Source organism: Cucurbita moschata, unplaced genomic scaffold (genome assembly GCF_002738365.1).
Source record: "Cucurbita moschata cultivar Rifu unplaced genomic scaffold, Cmos_1.0 Cmo_Scf00130, whole genome shotgun sequence".
Taxonomy (NCBI): domain Eukaryota; kingdom Viridiplantae; phylum Streptophyta; class Magnoliopsida; order Cucurbitales; family Cucurbitaceae; genus Cucurbita; species Cucurbita moschata.
The window spans coordinates 91,097-112,497 of record NW_019268646.1 but is presented as its reverse complement, the minus strand read 5'-3'; the positions used below and the strand labels follow the sequence as shown (position 1 = coordinate 112,497).

The window sequence follows — 21,401 nt, the reverse complement described above, 5'->3', positions numbered from 1 at the left end:
ATATATATATATATATATATATATATATATATATATATATATATATTTTATGAATCCGCTCTAAATTTTGGGATTAGGTTGGTGACTTCTTAAGAAAATAGAAATTTTTAACTCAATTTAACGGTTTATTTTTTGGTATTGTTTTTATTATTATTATTTAAAAAATTATATTTATTCACCGAACATAAAAAAACATTCCTAAGTCAAACTCATCGTTAATATTACTTACAAATGTCAAATATTCTTAATATCGACATAAATACTAGAAAAGACGAAATTTGGGTTTCTAACACTCCGAAAATTCAAAAGGTTCTAGTTGGGTTAGTGGCCCTCCAAACCTCTAACAGATCAGAGTTTGGTCGCGGTCTAGAAAGGACGAACTTTTAAGTTCCTAACTCTCCCAAAGCTCAAAATAGGTTACAGTTCAAATGGAGTTTGGTCCGCGCTCTAGAAGGACAAACTTATACACAAGCGTCAAGGCAAGCTCTAGAAAGAACGAGCTTTAGGTTCCTAACTTTGTAAACTAGATTGTAACCTTAATTTCGGTTATGTCACCCGCGAATCAAATCCGAAAAACAAATCTAAGTCAACATAACTTTCATATAGTTTGAGTTTAATAGTTGAGATTAGTGAGAGATTCTCAGGTTATTTAAACCCCCTAATTTTCATTTGAATCTCAAAGTAAAGCATAGGATGTATTAAGGTGGTTAATAATTAATTTGGTTTGGTGTGGAGTAATTTATATAAATTTGTAAAAGTTATGGAACAAAAGTCAAAGTCATAACCTACCAAAAAGAGGACAAGATTTTAGTGTATGGACAAAAGAAGCCTAGCCTGAAACACTTGGGAATATTATAATAATAATCATATAAAAAAAAATAATAATAATAATAAAGGATTGGTCACCTTTTTGGTAGCGACAATTGAGGATCCATGGATTCGGAAACCAAAAGGTAGATTTCCATATTTGAAGAAAATAAATTAATTGAATAAATTTAGGGTACCCCATAATTGGAGGGATACCCTACCATGCATTTTGGACTATACTTTATTATTTTTATCCCTGGTGAAAACTAGCAGATCCAAACACCCCTTTTATTTAACTCTCACTCTCTCTACCACTTCTCTCTTTTTTTCATCTTCTTTTACCTTTTTGTTTTAATTATTTTATTGTTTTATATTCCCGTCCCACCACTTCCAACTGTAGAACCTCTTCTCTAATAAACTCGTTGTGACTCAAACAACGAGCTTCTTGAAAGAAAAAAGAATTTGAGAGAAAGATCTAAAGTTTCGGACTAGTTCTTTCCTAAAACCTTCTTCATTGTAGCTCAAACGAGTTAGAGAAAAGAAACGGGAAGAATTTATTGTCAAATCTAAATTAATATATTTCAATATCTAATATATTATGATATAATGTTTTGTTTAAATTATATTTAACCACCCATTTAAATGTACTTCAATTTAATATACCTAATACATATTATTTATTTTAATATATAGTTATTAAAAATATAATAAATATAATTTTGTATTTTATATATTAAATATTAATTGGAAACGCTTCAATTTTTTTCAACTAAATCGAGTCTTTTAATGTTATTATAATCTAGCAATAGAACTCTATGCATTTATATATTATAAATATTAATTAATTAATTAAATTTGTAAATTAATCAATTTTTATCGATTATAAGTCACTCCAGTTAGATTTAGAGTTGCAATCTTATGCATTATAGAACAAGTTGTGGCCATGAAATAACTAATATAAGTAAGTCGGTCCTTCACGACATGTTTCTAATTCATAATTAAATTGCATATTAATATATTAATATTCTCAATTAATAGATTTATATAAAATATTAAATATTTTGAGATTAAGTCGGGTACAATCTCGTTACATAATACTTCTACTCTGGATGGATTTAGATTATATATTTTATAATAATTATAACTTATTTAAAAAAAATTATAATGAGGGAAAAGTACAAATAAATGAATATATATATATTATATAACAGTAAATTATTTTTTAAATAAAAGTTCATGAATAATATTATCCAATTAGAAAAAGATAAAACAATTATTTTAAAGAGAAAAAATCACTCTAAACTCCGACATTTTAAGTCCAAACACTTCATCTCTACGCTGAGGCTTTCACCTCGTGGCGTGAAGAATGGGGCGTTTCTGTCAAAACATTGACTTATTGGGCCAAAAAAGAAAATACACGAAAATCGAGAGAAGCTTTTGTAATACGCACAACTAATCAGGAGCCGACACGTCGAATAAGTCGTTGACGACACGGCGTTTTTGGGAAGAGGAGTAAAAGTCAACATGACCTCGATTGTTGGGACCCGCGTTGGAAGACAAGAGTGAGGAGGGGAAAATTATTCTGACATGCCTGTCTGTGACAGTCTTGTTTATCTTCCACCCGTCTTATCTCACCGACGCTTAAGCCGACCCGCATATACGTATTGAATTATTTTCTGAACGCCCTGGATTTTTCGTACTCTCTTTTTCTGCTTCTAAACCTGTTCATTATTTTATTATTATTTAAAAAAAAAAAAAGAAATTAAAAAGTGGGAAATATTTGGTGACGGGAGCTGCAGCAGGGTATTATTTTATTTTAGTTTATTTTAATTCATGGGTGGAAAATAGGAGAAATTACTTAAAAAAAAAAAAAAAAAGTTGAGAATTAAATATAATAAAAGAAAATTAGGGAGACCGGTGATTACTACATTTGAGTTAAATTACTTTTACGAGTGGTTCAGAGTGTAAATTAACTTAAATTAGATCGTAACTGATTAGGTGCATACGAATTAGGTTGAGTTACGCGGGAGAAATCGTTTAGACCAATAAAAAAATTTGAACTTACAATCCAACCCAGCTCAATCCTCTATTTTGAGTTGGTTTGGTTGAGTTGTCATAATTTTTTTAAATCTTAAAAAAAAAAAGTTTATTTATCCACTATAAAATTTTACAAAATTTAAATATCAAATATTCATAAATTATAGTGTATTATTAATATTGGTTACAAACGTAAAATATTCTTAATCTTTATAATAATATTAAAAATAGAGTCGGATGGGTTAGTAACCCTATTTTCGATTTTCCAAAAATTCAACTTGAAAAAAAATATTGATTTCGATTAAGTAGTTTGGGTTGGTTAGGTTATCGAGTAATTTGAATACTCCTATAACTAGTAAGGGAAAACACTCGATGTGGCTTTATATGACCACCTTGCAATAGATGCTAAAACACGTGATGTTTAGCTCGATTTCCACGAGCTTATATTGTACTTACCTAGTAGGCTAAGTGAATTGACTTGGGCTATTAGAGTTTGGCATCATTTTGTAGCTTCAACATTGGATTGTAGGGCGGTGTCCCACCTATGTATTTGGCTCTTAACTTTAAATTCTTACATTATTATAGCGTAGCTAACCACATAGATAGATTATATAATACTTGTGTTGAATCATGTTGGCGTGGTCCACAACTTAATTTAGTTTAAAGATTCCGTACTCGATAATATTTGTTTGTCATTACTAACAAATTTAAAAGGGTCATTAGTATTTTAAGATATTTATAATTTGAGCTTTAATCTTTTAACCTTTTTAGTTTTTGTCACGACCTCTTTTCGAGGCTTCGAATCATGGATCACCATGCAGATTCAAGAGTAAAAAGGTGGTAGAAATTTTCTTTTTGTATAGCAGGGGACAAAAAAAAAAAATTTACGTATGCATTCAAACTTATGTAAAAATAAAAATTTAAACGTACAAAACATTCCATGGAATCACATAAAAAACAGGTAATAAAATAGCACGAGTTTTAGAAGTAGATAACATTAAAATAATAATAAAAACAACATAGTTGGAAAAGACTTAGTCCAGGGTTCCCTCGGGCAGCCACACGGTCCTGCATGCTCCCTTCGTCACAATGATCTACGCTTCATTTGAAAAAAAGTAAAATAACATGGAATGAGTATAAAAATACTAAGTAAGCAATCTATTTGTAGCCTTTCGTCAAACTTATTCTTATATACGAAGACTTAGGCTATGTGCTCATATTGCCCCTTAAAGATGAACAAAACTGTGGCTTAACATATGCACTGACCTTTGCAGGATTTTGCATAACTGACCTTCAAGGAGTGCTCTAACCCACCTCGGGTTTATAACTAAAGGGATTTATGATTCTCTTAGCTTAATGTTTTACTTATGTTTAGATCCTTTGTCAACCTTGCGCAAATTGCGCCTCAATTCATTGTGCCCTATGGAAAGATCCTAGAGGAGTACTCATAAGAATAGGATAGCTCATTTTCTCTAAAACCATAATCGTACTCCATACATGTCTACCTATTGAGCTCAATAAAGAGGTTTTCCCTAGTGGTGCTAGGTGTCACAACCTAGGGCAACTCTCAAGTGGCGCCCATCTGGCCACGTGAGGGCTAAGATTGAGAAGTGCCATGTAACGCCCCTAATTTTCTAAACCTAATTAGTGACGTCACCCATGCATACGTAATTCATTAAGCGGAACCATACTGACCTCACATGGTAAAACTAAGCCGCCAAGTTGAGCTGCGGTTATCATACCCTATTAGGTTTAACTTTTAACATACCCTATCAAAATAAACCCCCGACCTAATATGTCTTTAACTTTTAGGAACCATACTGACCTCACATGGTAAAACTAAGGACAGAAACAGCTTTGGAAGGGCCAAAAACCTTGGAATCAATATATTATAGTGATACCTTGCCGCTAAGCCTAGTTGTCAAGCCGGCCAACTAAGCCGCCAAGTCGAGTTGCGGGAATTGACGGAACCGAGCCGATTTCGTACACGTGCGAGCCGACCTGCACTGTGTACGCGTGCGAAGCTGCCGGAGCTTCTGAGTGTGCGTCTGCGGCTCGATCCTATTCCAAAAACCTTGCCTTCCTTATCCGATTCTTCCTCCGAAGAGCAACCCCAAGGTTCTGGAGGAAAGTTTGAAGAGAAAATCGTTTTCAAAGGAGGTAAAAGGTTGGACATAGGAATATAAAAATAATCTGAAAACAATTGCATTCTAAGGTTTTAGGATAAGGAAACTCAGAAAAATAGAAATGTTCCTATTAGGTAATAAAAGTCCAGCACGAATCTCTCTATTTTCGGGGAGATTACATTTAATTATTATTATTTTTTTTAGGTAATAACTTCTTGGTTGAAAATTGCACATTTTCCGGCGAGAATAAATGCATAACATAATACCTTGTCATATATAGAAATAAAAATAAAAATCAACCAAATAAGGCAAAAATGGAAAAATCTGAAACGTTACATGCCATGATGCGACTGATGAGGATGGTACATCATCCAACACACTAAGAGTGTGCATTTAAGCTAAGTCGAGGAATACACAATGTTTGTGAGACGAGGTGACACGAGTGTCGAAGAAAAGTTTAAAGAGAGTCGGCTAGGGCCTTGGAGCCCTAAAAGCCCTACAAGACAAGGCCACAACTCCTAACTCAATTTGAGCTAGCTAAATTCTACGAGCAGCTAAATGACTTTGTAACAGTTGCGCCCATTAGACCCACAAACCCACTTTTAGTTATCATCCATTGTGGAGAAACGCAAGGCCAACACCTCTGCTGAAAGAGGGAGACAGAGACAAACCACTGAAACAACACATGTTACCGCAGAAATACCATCCAGACGGATGAAGGGAAGGACCGATTAGAAGCATTGACCATGAAAGTTACAAGATGAGGAGAGAGTTTTGATCAAATTGAGGTAAGATCAACTCCAAGATTAAAGCAATAAGAGTCAAAGGCTGGTGGGAGAATACTCGCTGAAGTTATCTACAAGTCGGGAATGCATCATATAGGATCCAATTGCTCCCATGGATGTATACTAGCCTTGTTGAACATGAAACGTTACTCACCCGACAAGAAAGATATCAAGCATAGAGAGGCGACAAGACCTCCTATAAAGGAGAATAATTCCCAAGCGAAGAAAGTAGGAGAAACTCCGACAAAAAAGACACTAAGAGTCAACAAACCAAGAAATGGTTTTCAACCGTTCTTTGCAGATTGGAAGAGACTCCTCAATGCTAAGATCTGTTGGAAGCACATTGAGAGACCTGAAGTCAGCCTCAACCTACATTACTGAGTTTACGGAGAGTCGGTTGACAAAGACGTCAACCAATTGAGTGGGAGAGGATGTTACGATCATGCTTTACTATTTCATATTTTGTCGGGTGTTAGATAAAAGACTACTATTTTTTTTTTATTTACTTTTTTTTTCAAATTTTCAAATTAGTTAGTTGAATCTTGTTTTTAAGACATTTCAATTGACACACAAGTAAACATGGAATAGCTTATTTTTAGCTTGCCATTTGGACAATCTTTAGGTGCAATCAACTACTCTTGCCAAACAAAGTTATTGACGCTTCGATGGTAGCTACACAGAGGGTCTTATCAAGATTGACTCCATCCGAACAGAGGAACAGCTTGGAGACATTTTCACCAAGTCTCTGATGCGAGTAAAATTTGAGAAACTTCGTGCATCGGAGTTAGATATACGTGAGGAGGAGATTGTTAATAAAAGTGATTTTTTCTATTAAAATTAGTGAGTTGAATCGGGTTGTTTTTTAGACAATCTCGGTTTAGGCACACAAGTAAAATGGAATAGGTTATTTTTAGCTCGTGATTTTGACTATTACACAAGATTTCTTTGCCCCGTTTGTTTTAAATAGTCTAATTAATTGAGAAACAATTTGACGGCGTTTTTCAGCAAAGTCATATCATAAGCTTTTGTCATCTCTATTATTTTCTTATCTTACGCTCTCTGTTTTCATTGTTCTTCCAACAAATTTTCTTCGGCTGTTTTTCCTCCATAAACGATTTCCTCTCACCAACATCGATTTTCTCGATTTCCTCTTACCAACGTCGATTTCCTCAGTCAAAAGACATCATGAGAATGTATGACGGTTCACCAAAATTATGTCTACACCCGCTCGAGCTAAAATGCATCAAATGTATTGTAGGGAGATATGACTAGTTCTCACTTATTTTTACCATAATTATAAGTTATTTAAGTCATGGTGTTCCTTTATTTGTTTATAACCATATAACTTACTTTGTTGAATTCTTCAAATTGTTTTCAAACGTATTTCCTCACTCATGTTTTATAAAACATTTCTCACAAATGTGATTTGAGTCTCGAGCATACTCCAACGTTGTCTACAAAATCTGAATTTATCACGGTTGATTTATTTGCTAGGCTAAAAAAAGTGCGTACAATCTGTCCCACTGTCGCAAGAATGCGATCGTGGTTTGATGTTTGTCATGACTCGATTTTTTGGGCTTCAAATTAGGGACCATGACCCAAAAGACAATGAACCAAAGAAACAAAATAAATATAAAAATAGGGTAAAATTAAAATCAAACTAATGCAAACAACACTAAAATTAGAATACAAAATGAAGTTCAATTACAAGAGGATGTTTAGATTTATTACAAATGGAAAAATGGGTTCCGGATATAGTTACAAAATGAAATGTAAAAAATTCAAACTACAATGACGAATAGATGCTTCAGAACGAACCCCCTTATGACCGCACAACTCTTGAATGCTCCCAACCTTGATCGGTAACCTATGAACACTTTAAAATAAAAAGGAGAAAGGGGTGAGTATAAAAGTACTCAATGAGAAACCTATTTGGAGGGCTCGTCTCATCCAATTCTTAGTAGGTTTTTCGAGGTTTTTCTCTGTGCTCAAGGAAGCTCGGACCTAACCCTACAACTATTTGAGCTTTTTTGTAGGTCTCAAAGTTCCAAGAAAACCTTCATGAGTCACTTACCTGTGTAGTCCCAAGTCCTTCTTTCCGATCGATTTACAAAATTGTGCCCTCAACATTTGACCCATTTCTACAAGAATAGACGTACTCACTCTAACATCGATTTATGGAGTTCTAATTCTCTTTCTAAGATTGATTTACGCAATTGCAACATTAATTTTGACCCATTTTTACACGAATAGATACATTCACCTCAACTACTAGTGTAGTAAAAAATCCCTCTTCAAGACTAGTTTTTGGAATCGCGACATTAGCCTTGATTCGTTTAATATGCAGAAGAGCTAGCTATCCATGTGGTCCTAAGTCCCTCCTTAGGACCAGTTTACGAAATCACATTGCCAGCCTTGATCCGTTTCCATACACAAAAGTAAATCAAATTACCTTAGAGGTTTCGATTACACCATTTTTACTACTAATAAGTATGTTAGACTTTCTAAGTCATCCTTAGTGTGGAGGTCTACTAGGTTCTTGAGGCATCTAGGCAGTTTAAGTCTCATTTCACGTTTTTGGGATTCTCAGGACCAACTCTTTTAGCTAATCTAATTCTTTAGGTACTCTCTAATGGCCTCTAGTCGTAACTCACGATCCTAGAGGGCTAGATTTCTTAGAAACGTACTATTCTCGATCATGAAAGCCAAGTAGCTCTAATGCTCCAAACTTAGCTAGGTTCACTCATGCATGTTTTCGGACCCAAAAAAACAGTTAGAACCGTAGTGGAAGCCGGCAAGAAAACGACCTCAATGGACTCCGCACGTGGTTTGTGGAGAAATATGCGCATCACCATGCGAGTACGCCATGTGCCTAGGGAAGGATACTTGTCCTCACGGCTTGACACGTGGAGATTACATATTGGCAAAACCAGTTCGCTACTTTCTTTTTTTCGTACAGGTTGACACACACACCAGTATGATGCTGACATGTGTCGCTCATATTGCAGGACACGTTTGTCACTCTTCTGGTTACCACGTGGCACCTACGTTTGAAAAATCCTCTCAAATTTGAAGATTTTATCGCGATTTCTCTATTAAAATTATTTTGATTCAATTTGGTTAATTATGGAGAGATATAATCACATTCAAAGTTTGTCCAAAACACAAAACCTAATGAGGATCGTCCTAACTCCAACTTTTAGCGTCTTTCAACTTCGGCTTCCTTTATTAAAATCTAGTACGTCCAACACTTGGTTTCTCTTTGAACCTTGATTTTCTTTTATTATTTTTTTTTAATACATTTGAATCCTATATAGTAATAAATTATATGATATTTTATTATAGGCAAATATCTTTTCATAGGTATCTTTCCATAGATATTTGCTTCTTACCCTAAGTATCTTTCCATTTATTGTTATTTTCATGTCCTTGTAATCTATTTTATTATAAATAAGACAATTTTCACACCATTTAGGTGTGGTGAATTAAACAAACATTCTTAGTCCTATATTCATTTTTTGTTTGAATTTGTTGTTTCGTCGGACTTTGGACGAGATTTGTTCTTCGCCAATTGAACATCACTTGTGTAGAATCTAAACTTGTTCAGCTACATACGCTACCTGCACGTGCATGTTTAATCATCTGTGACAACCGATTTGTCTCTACACTAGTCTAAGTTATTTGACTCCACCTTGCCTCTACTTTGGACCAAAGTTTCTCAATATAATGTCGCATCCGATCACCTCATCTTGGTTCCTAATTAACATGGTCCATATGTTTTGGCGGCTTCCCAAGTCACGGGGTGTCGTCGACCATCATTGCTCACTCAGTCATCCTATCAAGAACGGGCCCACACGTCATTCATAAAATTGAGACAACCCAAGCATTTATCCATCTAGGTTCTATCGAGACATTGACTTTACTGTGTCAATGCCATTACATTTATGGACTTCGTATTAGATAGCGGGTGTATGATTCAATCTCTGACACATGGGTTGGGGCGCAATACCAACACATCATACCTTCTCCTAAGGTACATTTTGAGGCATTTTTTATCTTCCTCGAGTAGACGTCATTTTGGCAAACGATCATATGGTGTCATGGAGCGTCCATCCGGTGTCCGATTGACACCAAATCTAGAAAGCATTCATATTTCATATGGACGGACTTGACTCCAAAACCGCATGCCTAAATTTTCTTTGAAACCCCGATTTTCGAGGGTAAGGCCTTGAGCCTTACCCAACCCCCCTTAGCAAGCCTATCTTTATCACTCGTGGCCGTTATTTCCTTATGCCTCGTCTTCTCTTCAATGCCCACTTTGTGTGACACGTTAGATGATGTACCGTCCTCCTTAGTCGTATCATGGCACGTGATGTTCACAATCAACTCTCTTCCCTACTAAGATTATGACACCTTACCGGTAGCCAAAATTTCAATAAATTATAAAATGTCAAAATGAACCTAACTCAAATAATTGAGTATACTAATCTATTTCTAGAGATTCACGTCAAAAGTTGAAGATTGAAGTCTCCCTACTATTCGAAAACATGAAAGGTAAAAACATCTCAACCCCATGAGAATGTTTGAAAAATCATGAAGATATTTGGCAAACGGAAAAAATTTGTTGGTAGTTAGTCGTTGGTACGTTTATTTTGGTTGAGCTGATTTCAGCTCTGAGAACTACCATGATTTCAATCACCTTTATTGCTCTCCACGACACAAATTTAACCACAGATTCTTGTCAGAAGGATTACTTTTGGGAATGATATTGTTCATGGTTCTTGTTTTACAATCCGTAAACACTGTAAATTTTCTCCATGGTTAATGTAGTTAAAAATATTCTTTTTTGGTTTGCATCCCATGGGGGCATGAGAATGGTTCTTGAAGGAAGTTAGGACATTTTAACTAATGATTTTTGTAATTAAAAGAGTTCTCTAACTTCGGTTTAGGCTTAGCTCTCTCTTGGAACGTAAGTTAAAGCTGTTGATGATACTTAGCCTTCCATTACAATTTACTATATCTATTATATTTGACTTCGATCATAAGCTAATATCATGTTCGTAATCTATTTGATTCTGTAAATGATTATAAATAAAGAACTTTCACCACCATTTAGGAGGGCTGGTTTTAGCAAATATTGACCCGAACCCTAGAAGGAGTTGTCTCCCCAATCTGAATTCGATATCAAAACTCTGATTACTACATGCATTTAGGGAGGAATACTTTGAGATAGACCGAATATATCGTTAGTGTAGAAAGAGAATCTTCTCATTCAGAAAATGCCATGTTATGGCGAGACCCATGTCGAGAATCCAAATCTCGATTCTTCATCTCGGGTTTGGACCAAGCCCACTAAGAATAGTTCCAAATCAAAGTGCTCGAAACAAAAAAGAAAACGATTACACAAAGGTAAAAGTAATTATTCACATAATTAATTAAAAAAAAAAAGTTTAAAAAGTGTTGTGTTTGTTTGATAGCTTAGATGAAAATGACTGAGCACAAACCCATACTCATGATGCCTCATCAAAAACATGCATAGGGTTGGAGTGTCTTAGAAACATGGACCATTTTCCATTCTAATTTCTTCCACATAATAACTCACTTTCTTCCTTGACGACAATAGCCTTTCTATATGTTTGCAGCCTTCACCAATGAAAAGCTATCACACAAACAAAAGATCAAACAACCAAAAGAAGAGCTAAAGAAGAGAAAAAAAGAAAAAGAGGTCCGATGGGAGGCATTGCTTGGACTGAGGAAGAAGATTACTTACTCAAGAAATGCATCGAGCAATATGGTGAAGGGAAATGGCATCGTGTTCCTCAATTGGCTGGTTAGTTTTTCTCTCTAATCCTCATGCTTTTATATTTATTTGTTCGAACTTCCTAAAACGACCATAACTTTTGCCCCCGATGGTTCGAGTTATAAGCAATTTGTTTAGGGTTTAGGTTCCTATCGTGAGAGATCTTATGGAAATTCTTAGATCGATATGTTTAGTTCTTTAATACTCGTTCTTTGACATTTGGGATATGGAGCCTGATGCCCATCTATGGTAGATATTTCGTGAAGATCTCGTAGAGATATATATGGTAGATATTTCGTAGAGACTTGGTAGATATATATTTTCACTGAAACCATATATATACCCATTAGGTAGTCGATACTTTCTTCATTCTCTGTATTTTCTCTTGTTGTACGAAGTAAGCCAATATTCTTCGTTGAATTTTCTCTCTCCTGTTCTTTGTGTTCATCTTGATTGAGTGTGTACGTTGTGATCCTAACATTTTCCACTCTAAATCTAACAACGGATGTAGTACAAAACTAACATATTACCATTATAGGTGCCCATTGAGAAATTTACGAACACAAGTACAAAATGTGAAGGAGAATACATCATTTTATCATGTATTTGAAAGGCTATATGAGAAAATTTCAAAAACCCATCTCAGATATGAATCTCTCGAGTCAAAACTATAATCGAGTCCACCATCTGACAACTAAAGTGATCATAATTGGACAAACATGCAATCCAAATAATTGAGTTAGAAACCCTTCTCAAGTTGATGAACAATCGTATTCAAAAGTTATGGAAAAGATATGGGATTCGAGTTTCATAAATGGCATTGAATTAAGAAGCAAGGGAAGATAAAGAGATGGTCCTTCAAAAGACAAAAATGCAATGATGCACATGTGTGCCACATGGGTGTTGGCTTTGAATGCTGCACGTGGTGTGTGTATAAACTTGCATTGTTTATTTTAGGCATTTCATCGAACAGTTAGTGTGCTTGGGTTTGCCTGTCGTGACACTTCGGGAGGTGGTTTGAGCTCTATTTAGTTACCCCAGATGATAGTACCTAAGGGGAACGGTGTTGTTTAAGTGTAGGTGGTGCCACTGTTTTCTGCTTACCCTTTTAAGGCAAGGGCTACGTAAATGAGTTACCACACTTTTAACTTGACCACGAGTTCTATTCTAAGGACCTTTGTTTCGAGGTTTTAGCCTATGAGTTATGAGTTCTAAATTCTTAGTCTGCCTATTGCTAATCCTAATCTTATGCGGGTGTGATCCTCGTCTTAGGATAGATTTAAGGATAGTGGATCTTAATGGATGGTCCACTTCCACTCTACATTGTTCTAATTCTATATCTAAACCTTTACATGAAAGATTTATAAGGTCACGTAATCGGTAAATAACATGAACTTGTGAAATGTGTATACATGCAATTTGGACTATGATTCAAAATCTAGATTCGGCCCAGAATGGCTCCGACATCCCCTAAATTCTCGCAACATAGTCGAAGCCTACGTCTCACAAAATGAGTTTTTCCACCTAGGTTTAGGCCACAAGGCATGTCAATAGAGAGTAGTTCTTAGTTGTTTGGTTGTTGTAATAAGCTTAGAGCCTTGGTTGTGCATTTCTCAAAAAAATAGCCTATTTGGCTTGGCTAAACACTAGAGCAAAGTCACGAGTCTCATATTCTTATTTCCGACTCTAAAGGTTTGTCATTACAAATTTGGCAAACAACCTAAGCATTAGATATTTATTTCTTACATAAAACAGTATCGTTAATATAGTAGGGGCTTTTTTTTTTGTCATTTTACCTCTTCGATGGTTTATGGCCTAAAAATACTTCTATAAATTACCTTCATATTTCATAATATTAGGCATTGCTTTAAAATTTCATGAGCAGTAGATGTCGCTTGGGGTCACTCTACATGGTTTTAGGTCATATTAGTGGTTTGTCGAGTAAATCGAGTGCCTTATCATGTGATAATTCTTTCATTCTATCTTAATTCTATTCCAACTTAGGTTTCTCAGGCATTCCATAAAGATTCCCACAAACATAACTTAAGAAAGGATCAGAATAGTCACTTACTTGAGTGCTCGTGTTTGGGATTCAAATTTGCGACCTTAAAAACGGATAAGAAATCAAATCTCGAGATAGAGAAATATTCAATTTTAAAAAATGAATCATCTAATTGTTGACCGTTGACCCCTCCTTCCCCAACCCTACTTGTTGCCTTTTTATTTTCTTTGCATAATTCTATGGCCAATGGCATCTGAAACTCAGTTCTTAGAGCTCAATACAGTTTGCTTTAGCTCACGATTTCTTCTGCAAAGTTACTCTCTTATATACCATGAAGCTGCCGAATTAATTTATGGGTTGAGTGTGATGTTTTACATTGGTTGTGGAGGAGAACAAACCACTATTTATAAGGGTGTGAAAACCTTCCTTTAGCAGACGCGTTTTAAAGCCTTAGGGAAGCCCATAAAGGAAAGCATGACAATATCTATTAACGATGAGTCTGGATCGTTATATTGAGAGTCATCATATTCCTTAAAACTCAAGGTAGGTTACTCAAAACTGTCCAAAAATTTTCAATTTCTCCTTCCTTTAAATATGATTGGTTAAACCCACCCAATTTGAGTTTATTCACCATAATTTAAAAAAAAATTCCTCTACTTCATTAAAATTTAGAAAAATTATTATTATTATTTTTTTAATGGACTTTATAAATAACATAACATACTTATTCTTAGATTAATTTAAGATTATAAAATAGAGTGAAAATGATTATTAAATTTTAATGTAATTTAACTAAAAACAAGAAGATTAGGAATCAATTTATGATTACTTCCATCGTATAAATTCCACCATATACGAAATGTGAAAGACGTGGTGAGATGATAGAAGAAGTATGAATTGTGGAAAAGATTATGAGGTCTTTACACCGACGGTTTCAGTACATTGTCGCGGGAATTTAAGAATTTAAAGATCCTTGAGGAGAGGTTAATCGAGGAAATTTAAGGCTATCTATCATTCTATAAAGAACGTTGGTTGAGAAAGAAGAAAGAAGGAAAGAGTATGGAACAAGCACTGCAAACCAACTCTTCCTTCAAACGGATGGCTTCTCAAGAGGAGGATACTATTGAGGAAGAGGTAAATGTGGTGGTCGAAGGAAGAGGTGGTTGTAATAACCACTTTGAGCAATGAGGCTCATGGTCGAGGCCACAGTCATGGACGTGGTTGACAAGGAAGGTATGAAAAATCACAAATTCAATGCTATGTTGGTAAGAAATTTAGTTATTACGACTATAATTGTTGATATAATACATACAATGATAGAGGGGAGAAGGCTGTTCTTGTTGATGATGAGAAGCGGAGTGATGAACCAATGTTGTTAACGTCATACAACGAAATTGAGCCGCCTCAATCAATCATGTGGTTCCTAGACTCGGAGCCTCAAACCACATGAGTGTAATAAAGGAGTTCTTCACAAGACTCGATGAAGGTCAACAAGCCAACATAACATTCAGTGATCTATCCATATGTCCAAAAAAGTGAAAAGTGACATCGAACTTCAAAATGGAAAGGAACTTTGTATTTGGAATGTCAATTATGTTCCTAATATAAAAAGCAATTTATTATGTATTGGGTAACTATTGGAAATAGGATATGATATCAAGATGAGTGACTTGACTATCGGCTTATTGGATAAAAATAGCAGGTTGATTACTCACATGAAGAAGACGAAGAACAAGATGCTTTCGTTGAAACATTCAATTATGGAATCGAGATGCATGAAGGTAACGACTCTAGATCCTAGCACTCTGTGGTATCTTCGCTATGAACATGTCAACCTTGAGAACATGTCAACCTTGAGGAATTAAAACTGATGGAGAAGAAGGAAATGATGATAGGATTACCAAGGATTTAAACTCCCAACAACCTTTGTGACGTGGGAAAGTAACAAACCGAATCATTTACAAAGTATGCGAGGAGAGCATCCACACATCTAAAGTTGGTGCATTCTAACGTACGTGGACCCATCAAGCCCAAATCCGATTAGCAGTAATTAGTTCTTAACCTTCACTGATGATTTTAGTGGTAAGACTTAGGTGTACCTACAGAAAAAAAAAAAAATTAAAGAATTTAAAAAGTCTTGTTGAACAGGCAACGTGATTCGAACTGATTGTGGATGTGAGTATATATCGCAGAAATTTGAGAATTTCTACCCGGAGTTGGGCATGCAACATCAACTCATGATTCCTCAAAGAGCCACGACAAAATGGCATATCAGAGAGAGAATATAATCATTCTTAGTATGATTCACTGTATTACGAAGGAGAAGAATATCTCAAAGGATTTCTTGGGAGATGCTATAGCATGTTCTGTCTACCTATTGAACAGTTCCCAGAAGCCAAAAGCTGATTATCTCTAAATCTTTGGAAGTGTTGCTTATGCAAATGCTCCGAAAGAGAAGTGCACGAAGATTGAAGATAAAAGCCAAAAATGCATATTCTTGGCTATGGTGAGAATTGCAAGGGATACAAGTTGTAATGTCGAGAGATGTCAAGTTTGATGAATATCAGAGTTGGAACTGGGAGACAACTGGCAAAGAGATTTATATTCCTTTTGATGGTGAGGGAGAGAAGAGAGTACTATCGCCCATTACTCTTGATGATGACTTGGGCCATAATGAGCTTAGTAGTTCAGTATGCAAGACAAGGGATATCTAGGAGCTCTATGACTCCACTTGAGACTCCACTTAACCAGTTGGTCCAATTGATTAGAAGTACGAGGTGAAGTTCAACAATTTTTGTCTCTTTGAAGGCTTTGGCCCCTTGACGTTTGAGGAGGCAAATAAGGAGCCAAAGTGGAGGAAAACTATGGAGGAGGAAATTCACTCTATAAAGAAAAATAACACGCAGGAGCTCAAATCATTTCCACACGACTCTAAATCCATCCGTGTTAAATGGGTATATAAGACGAAGAGAGATGTAAAAGGTGTAGTAGAGCGCCACAAAGCATGTGATAGACTATGAGGAGGTCTTTGTCCTAGTCGCAAGACTAGAAACAGTGAGATTGTTGATTTCACTTGCAACCCAACAAAAGTAGAAGACACATCAAATTGACGTTAAGTCTGCATTCTTAAATGGAAAACTTGAATAAGAAGTTTATGTTGAACAACTGCCGAACATTATTATTGAAGGGCAAGAATAGAAGGTGTACAAATTGAAGAAGGCTCTTGCAGGCTAAAGCAAGCCGGGCAAGGAATTCAAAAATTGATTCATATTTCATGTAAGAAGGATTTGTGAAATGCCCTTATGAGCCTTCCTTATATAGAAAGATGAACTCACATAGCCAAGTGTTTTTTTCGGTTTGTATGTCGATGACTTGATGTTTACAAGAAGCAGCAACGTTATGATTTAAGAATTCAAGCACTCAATGTAGAAGGAGTTCAAGATCTGATGAAGTACTTTTTAGGAATTAAGATGCAACATGATGAAGATGAGATTTTTATTTCTCAGCCTAAGTATGCCAAGGAGATCTTAGAGGAATTTATTGTTGAAGACTACTAGTCGATGGACACACATGTTGAGTGTGGTCTCAAATTAAAAGTCTAATGGTTGCCTAAGGTACTTGGCTTGCACCTGACATTTTATTTGGTGAAGGACTCGGAAGCAGGTATATGGAGATACCAAGAACCTCACATTTAAAGACAGAAAAGAAGATTCTCAATTACATAAAGGGGACGGTGGATCATGGATTGTTCTACTCGCAAAATTGCAACATTAAGTTGGTTTGTTTCAACGACAGTGATTGGGTCAAAAGACATGAATATCTAAAGATTACAACTAAGACCACATTTTATCTTGACAGACACTGCATTTACTTGGTTATCGAACAAGCAATCTATAGTATTTTTGTCAATTTGTGAGGCTGAATATATAGCAGTATCTGCTTGCGTTTGTCATGTTGTATGGTTAAGGAGATTATTGGAGAAAATGAAGCTAAAACAACAAGCAACTAAGATCTTTATCGATAACAAGTCGACAATAGTTCTAGCCAAGAACCCGGTTCTTCATGAGTGGTCGAAATATATTGACACTCGATTTCACTTCATAAGAGAATATGTGAAGACAAAAGAAGTGGAATTGCACCATGTAAGTTCGAGGGATCAAATTGCTGATATATTTACAAAATCATTAAAGTCAGATGCTTTTCATCATCTGAAAAAGAAGTTTGATATCCAAGTTCGTGGAGAAATAAGTTTAAGGGAGGAGATTGTTAGATATTAAACTTGTTTTATGCATTTGTTAGTATGTCCGTCGTCAACCAGTCGATTGATCGATCGCCGACCAATCGATTTTTTCTAGCAGTATTGTAACGACCTTACTTCTTCCTTTAAAAATAAGATCTTTACATTGCATGTAGGTCATGGCCTATTTGTGCAAAAATAATTTTAAAATTTGTCATGAACTTAAATACTTATAAACTTGTAATCATATTGAAATCAATGATCCCACTATTGGAACCGGGAAGTGCATTTACATACAATATGTAACATGCTGGTGAGATCTAATTTATTTTTTCATGACTATTTCTTGTGGCATAATTTTTTTTATGGATAGGGTTGAATGCATAGTACTTCTCTAAAAACGGTTCATGCTCCTATAGAAGAATCCACTTGACAGGCTCATAACATCTGTTGTAGGCTTTGACTATAGGCTAGCGCACGCTTATGGTGCCAAAAACCAACAAAATAGAAAGGAACTTGAATAATATCGTGGTGACGTGTTCATAACATGCTAGAGAAGTAAACTGTGATCATATGATATATAACATGTATGAAGTCTTATATTAAAAATCATGTTTCAACGAGATAACGTACATTATACTTCCATGCTTATCAAAACGTAAATTACTTAAGAGATGTACCTACATTATTCATAGTCTTTCATTCATATTTATCGTACATGAAACAATATGGGGTATTGCAAGGCATAACCAGAATCATATCAACATAGCAGTCATAATCAAACATAAAAGAAGGTACATGCATCCCATAGTTCATTTAGATATAATAACATAAATAATAACACATAAATAAGGTCACGAGTACGTGTTATTCATATACCAAACAATTGCATCCAACCTAACCCGTGACATTAGGCAGTAAGTTCATTTATTTTTCTGATTCAATTTGGTGCTCATAAAACTTGGCCCAATATTTGGTAGATTTAGCTAGACTATTGATAGGCATTAATTATCATTTATTTATTTTTTTTTTGAAATAGAGGTAGAACGTGGATAGCATAACAAAGAAATTTTTAGAATTTAAAAATTAAATAGTTAAAAACGAGGTCTAAGTTGTTTAATAGAATTGTACAAAGTTAAAATTTAAGTTGCTTTCATGATTTGAAAAAGGTCTGAACAGATGTCGAAAGAGTTGCAGACTAAGATGGCTGAATTATCTTCGTCCAAATATCAAACGAGGAAGCTTTACACCTGAAGAAGTCGAACTCATTCTCAACCTCCACAATATCCTTGGCAACAGGCAAGCTCTTGTTTCATCTTTGTTTTTCAATTATCATCTCTTTTATCTTCTTTCCTTTTGTAAAAATTGGTTTAAAAATTTGGACAAATTAAGAATGTTAAAAGAAAAAAAAACTTTTTGAATTAATAATCTTGTCGAATTAATCTATTCTCTACATTTTATTTTCGTTCTCATCGATTTTATTAAACGTAAAACATTTATGAAGATATGAAAACCCTAGTTAAATGGAATCAAGAATCCTCGTAAATCCTCATGGGTATGCAAACCCCTAGATCATAAGTGCTAAAACCTCTAAATCAAGACGATTTCATCCTAAACGATTGTGACTCTTAGGAATTCGATTTAACAACCGTATTCAAGAATCAAATCTTTATATTTAAATACCCAGAAACTCTAAAACGATAAGGAATCACCCAAGGAAGAGTAAGATCGATATGCTTAGTTGATTAAATATCTCACAGAAAGAAAACTTGTTTGAGATTCAAATCACTCTACAAGTAAGATCGATCATGTAAAACTTGAATGATTTTAAACATGCAACCTAAATTACAAATATTCCCTTTTTACTATCAAAATGATAAAATACATAGCATTATATAGCCTCAAATAAATCTCGTGATCCTCCATGATTCATTTCAAGAACTGTAACCTTCATATTTTAGGACCATAATTAGTCATTAACCTAAATGTAAATAAAAAAATCTTAAAACTTAAAAATACATCTATAAAACACCATAAATCTAAAAACAAATAAAGCCCACTTGAAGTATCTTGAAGTTCTAGTTACAGTGTATTCATTCCAACTTCAAACTTGAATTCAACTTTAATGAAACTTAACTTAATTTTATCGTATGGTAATTTGAACAACGTTCTTCTCAATATTCTTAAAGTTCATGTTATAAAATTAAAATGTCTAAATGGTTAACACGGAGAGAGGAGAATATTTTTTATTTTTGGTGTTTTAGGTGGTCGATCATAGCAGGGAGATTACCGGGAAGAACAGCAAACGACATCAAGAACTATTGGAATTGCCATTTGAGCAAGAAGGTGAATGGTCATCAAGGAGGTGATCAGAAGCCAAATTCCACAAAGTGGAAGCCTATTCAAGAAGAAAGCAGCAAATCAAAAGAAAAAGAATATGTTGAGGATCAAAATGGAGAGAAGCAAGGAATATTGATACAAAATCAGAACCAAAACGTACCAATTATTGAACAAAGTGGTAGCATCCGCATGGAGAATATCCAAATGGACTACCAATTTGATCAAGAAGTGGTAGCAATGGCAGATGGAGATGGGTGCAACAAGAGGGAGCTTTGGGATGATTGGGTATCAGAAATGGATCTTTGGATTGATTCTTTGTGAGAAGGAACAACCAAAACTCATATTTGTAGCTGTTAGTTCTTGCATGCACCAACTCAAGAATTTGGATATTAAAAGTCTTGCCTTTATGGTATCATATGGTAACATCCATCAACACTTGGATACTCTAATTTAGTAGAAGTATTATTGATCATCATTCCCAAAAATAAAACTTGTTTGTGGTTATTTTTAAGTTCAAATTTCTTTTATGTATCGGTAATGGTTAGCTGATATTGTATTCTTTTTAACTTTTCTTCAAGGTTTTTAAAATGCGTTTGTTAGTGATAGGTTTTCGCACCCTTATAAAAAATATTTCGTTCGTCTCTCTAATTGATTGATGTGAGATCTTATCGTATCTAAATATGAATTGCATTTAAGTATTTCTTTAAGAAATTAAGTTTTGAATCAAATTCTTTGGAAGTCATTTTCTCTTCATATACCTTATAGCTTTGAATAAATCCTTTTCCTATAGTTTCGTGGAAGTAATGAGATCGATGTTCGTGAAGGAATCGAAGGTTGAGTACGTCTCAAGAAAGGACATGAATTCAAGTTGAGGTATATTTGATTTAGCCTGAAAATAAGGATACTAATGTCCTAAATTCCTCTTCGATTCTAGATGAAAATATATAAATTTTTTTTTTATCAAATGTTCGTAATAAGGAGATTTAGAAGTTCAATGAAGAAACCAACTCGACCACAAAAGCTCAAAACCAGACCATCGAAGGAGAAGACCATGCTTGTGCCCTATTGTCTAGAAGATAAAGAAGGATGATATCTGCGGTTAAAGTGAACCAGCTCTCGACGACATAACTAAACTAAGTTTGTGACCTGACACTATTTTGAGCCATTTTTTAAAACATTTTTAAGTTCGATTTTCGATTAGTTTTAATAATTTTGAAGATTTCATAGTGTAGAAACTAGAATAACGATTTCAACACTTTTCAATCAC

At 34.8% G+C, this 21,401-nt stretch overlaps 1 protein-coding gene across 1 annotated transcript; it reads left to right on the top strand.

Moving 5' to 3' along the window:
• Nucleotides 1-11,421: 11,421 nt before the first annotated feature.
• Nucleotides 11,422-20,636, top strand: LOC111440018 (transcription factor MYB1-like). The gene is made up of 3 exons (XM_023077398.1): nucleotides 11,422-11,585; nucleotides 18,964-19,093; nucleotides 20,059-20,636. Exons 1-3 carry the CDS (start codon nucleotides 11,486-11,488, stop codon nucleotides 20,453-20,455), a joined length of 627 nt encoding a protein of 208 aa, XP_022933166.1. The 5' UTR covers nucleotides 11,422-11,485; the 3' UTR covers nucleotides 20,456-20,636.
• Nucleotides 20,637-21,401: the final 765 nt, after the last annotated feature.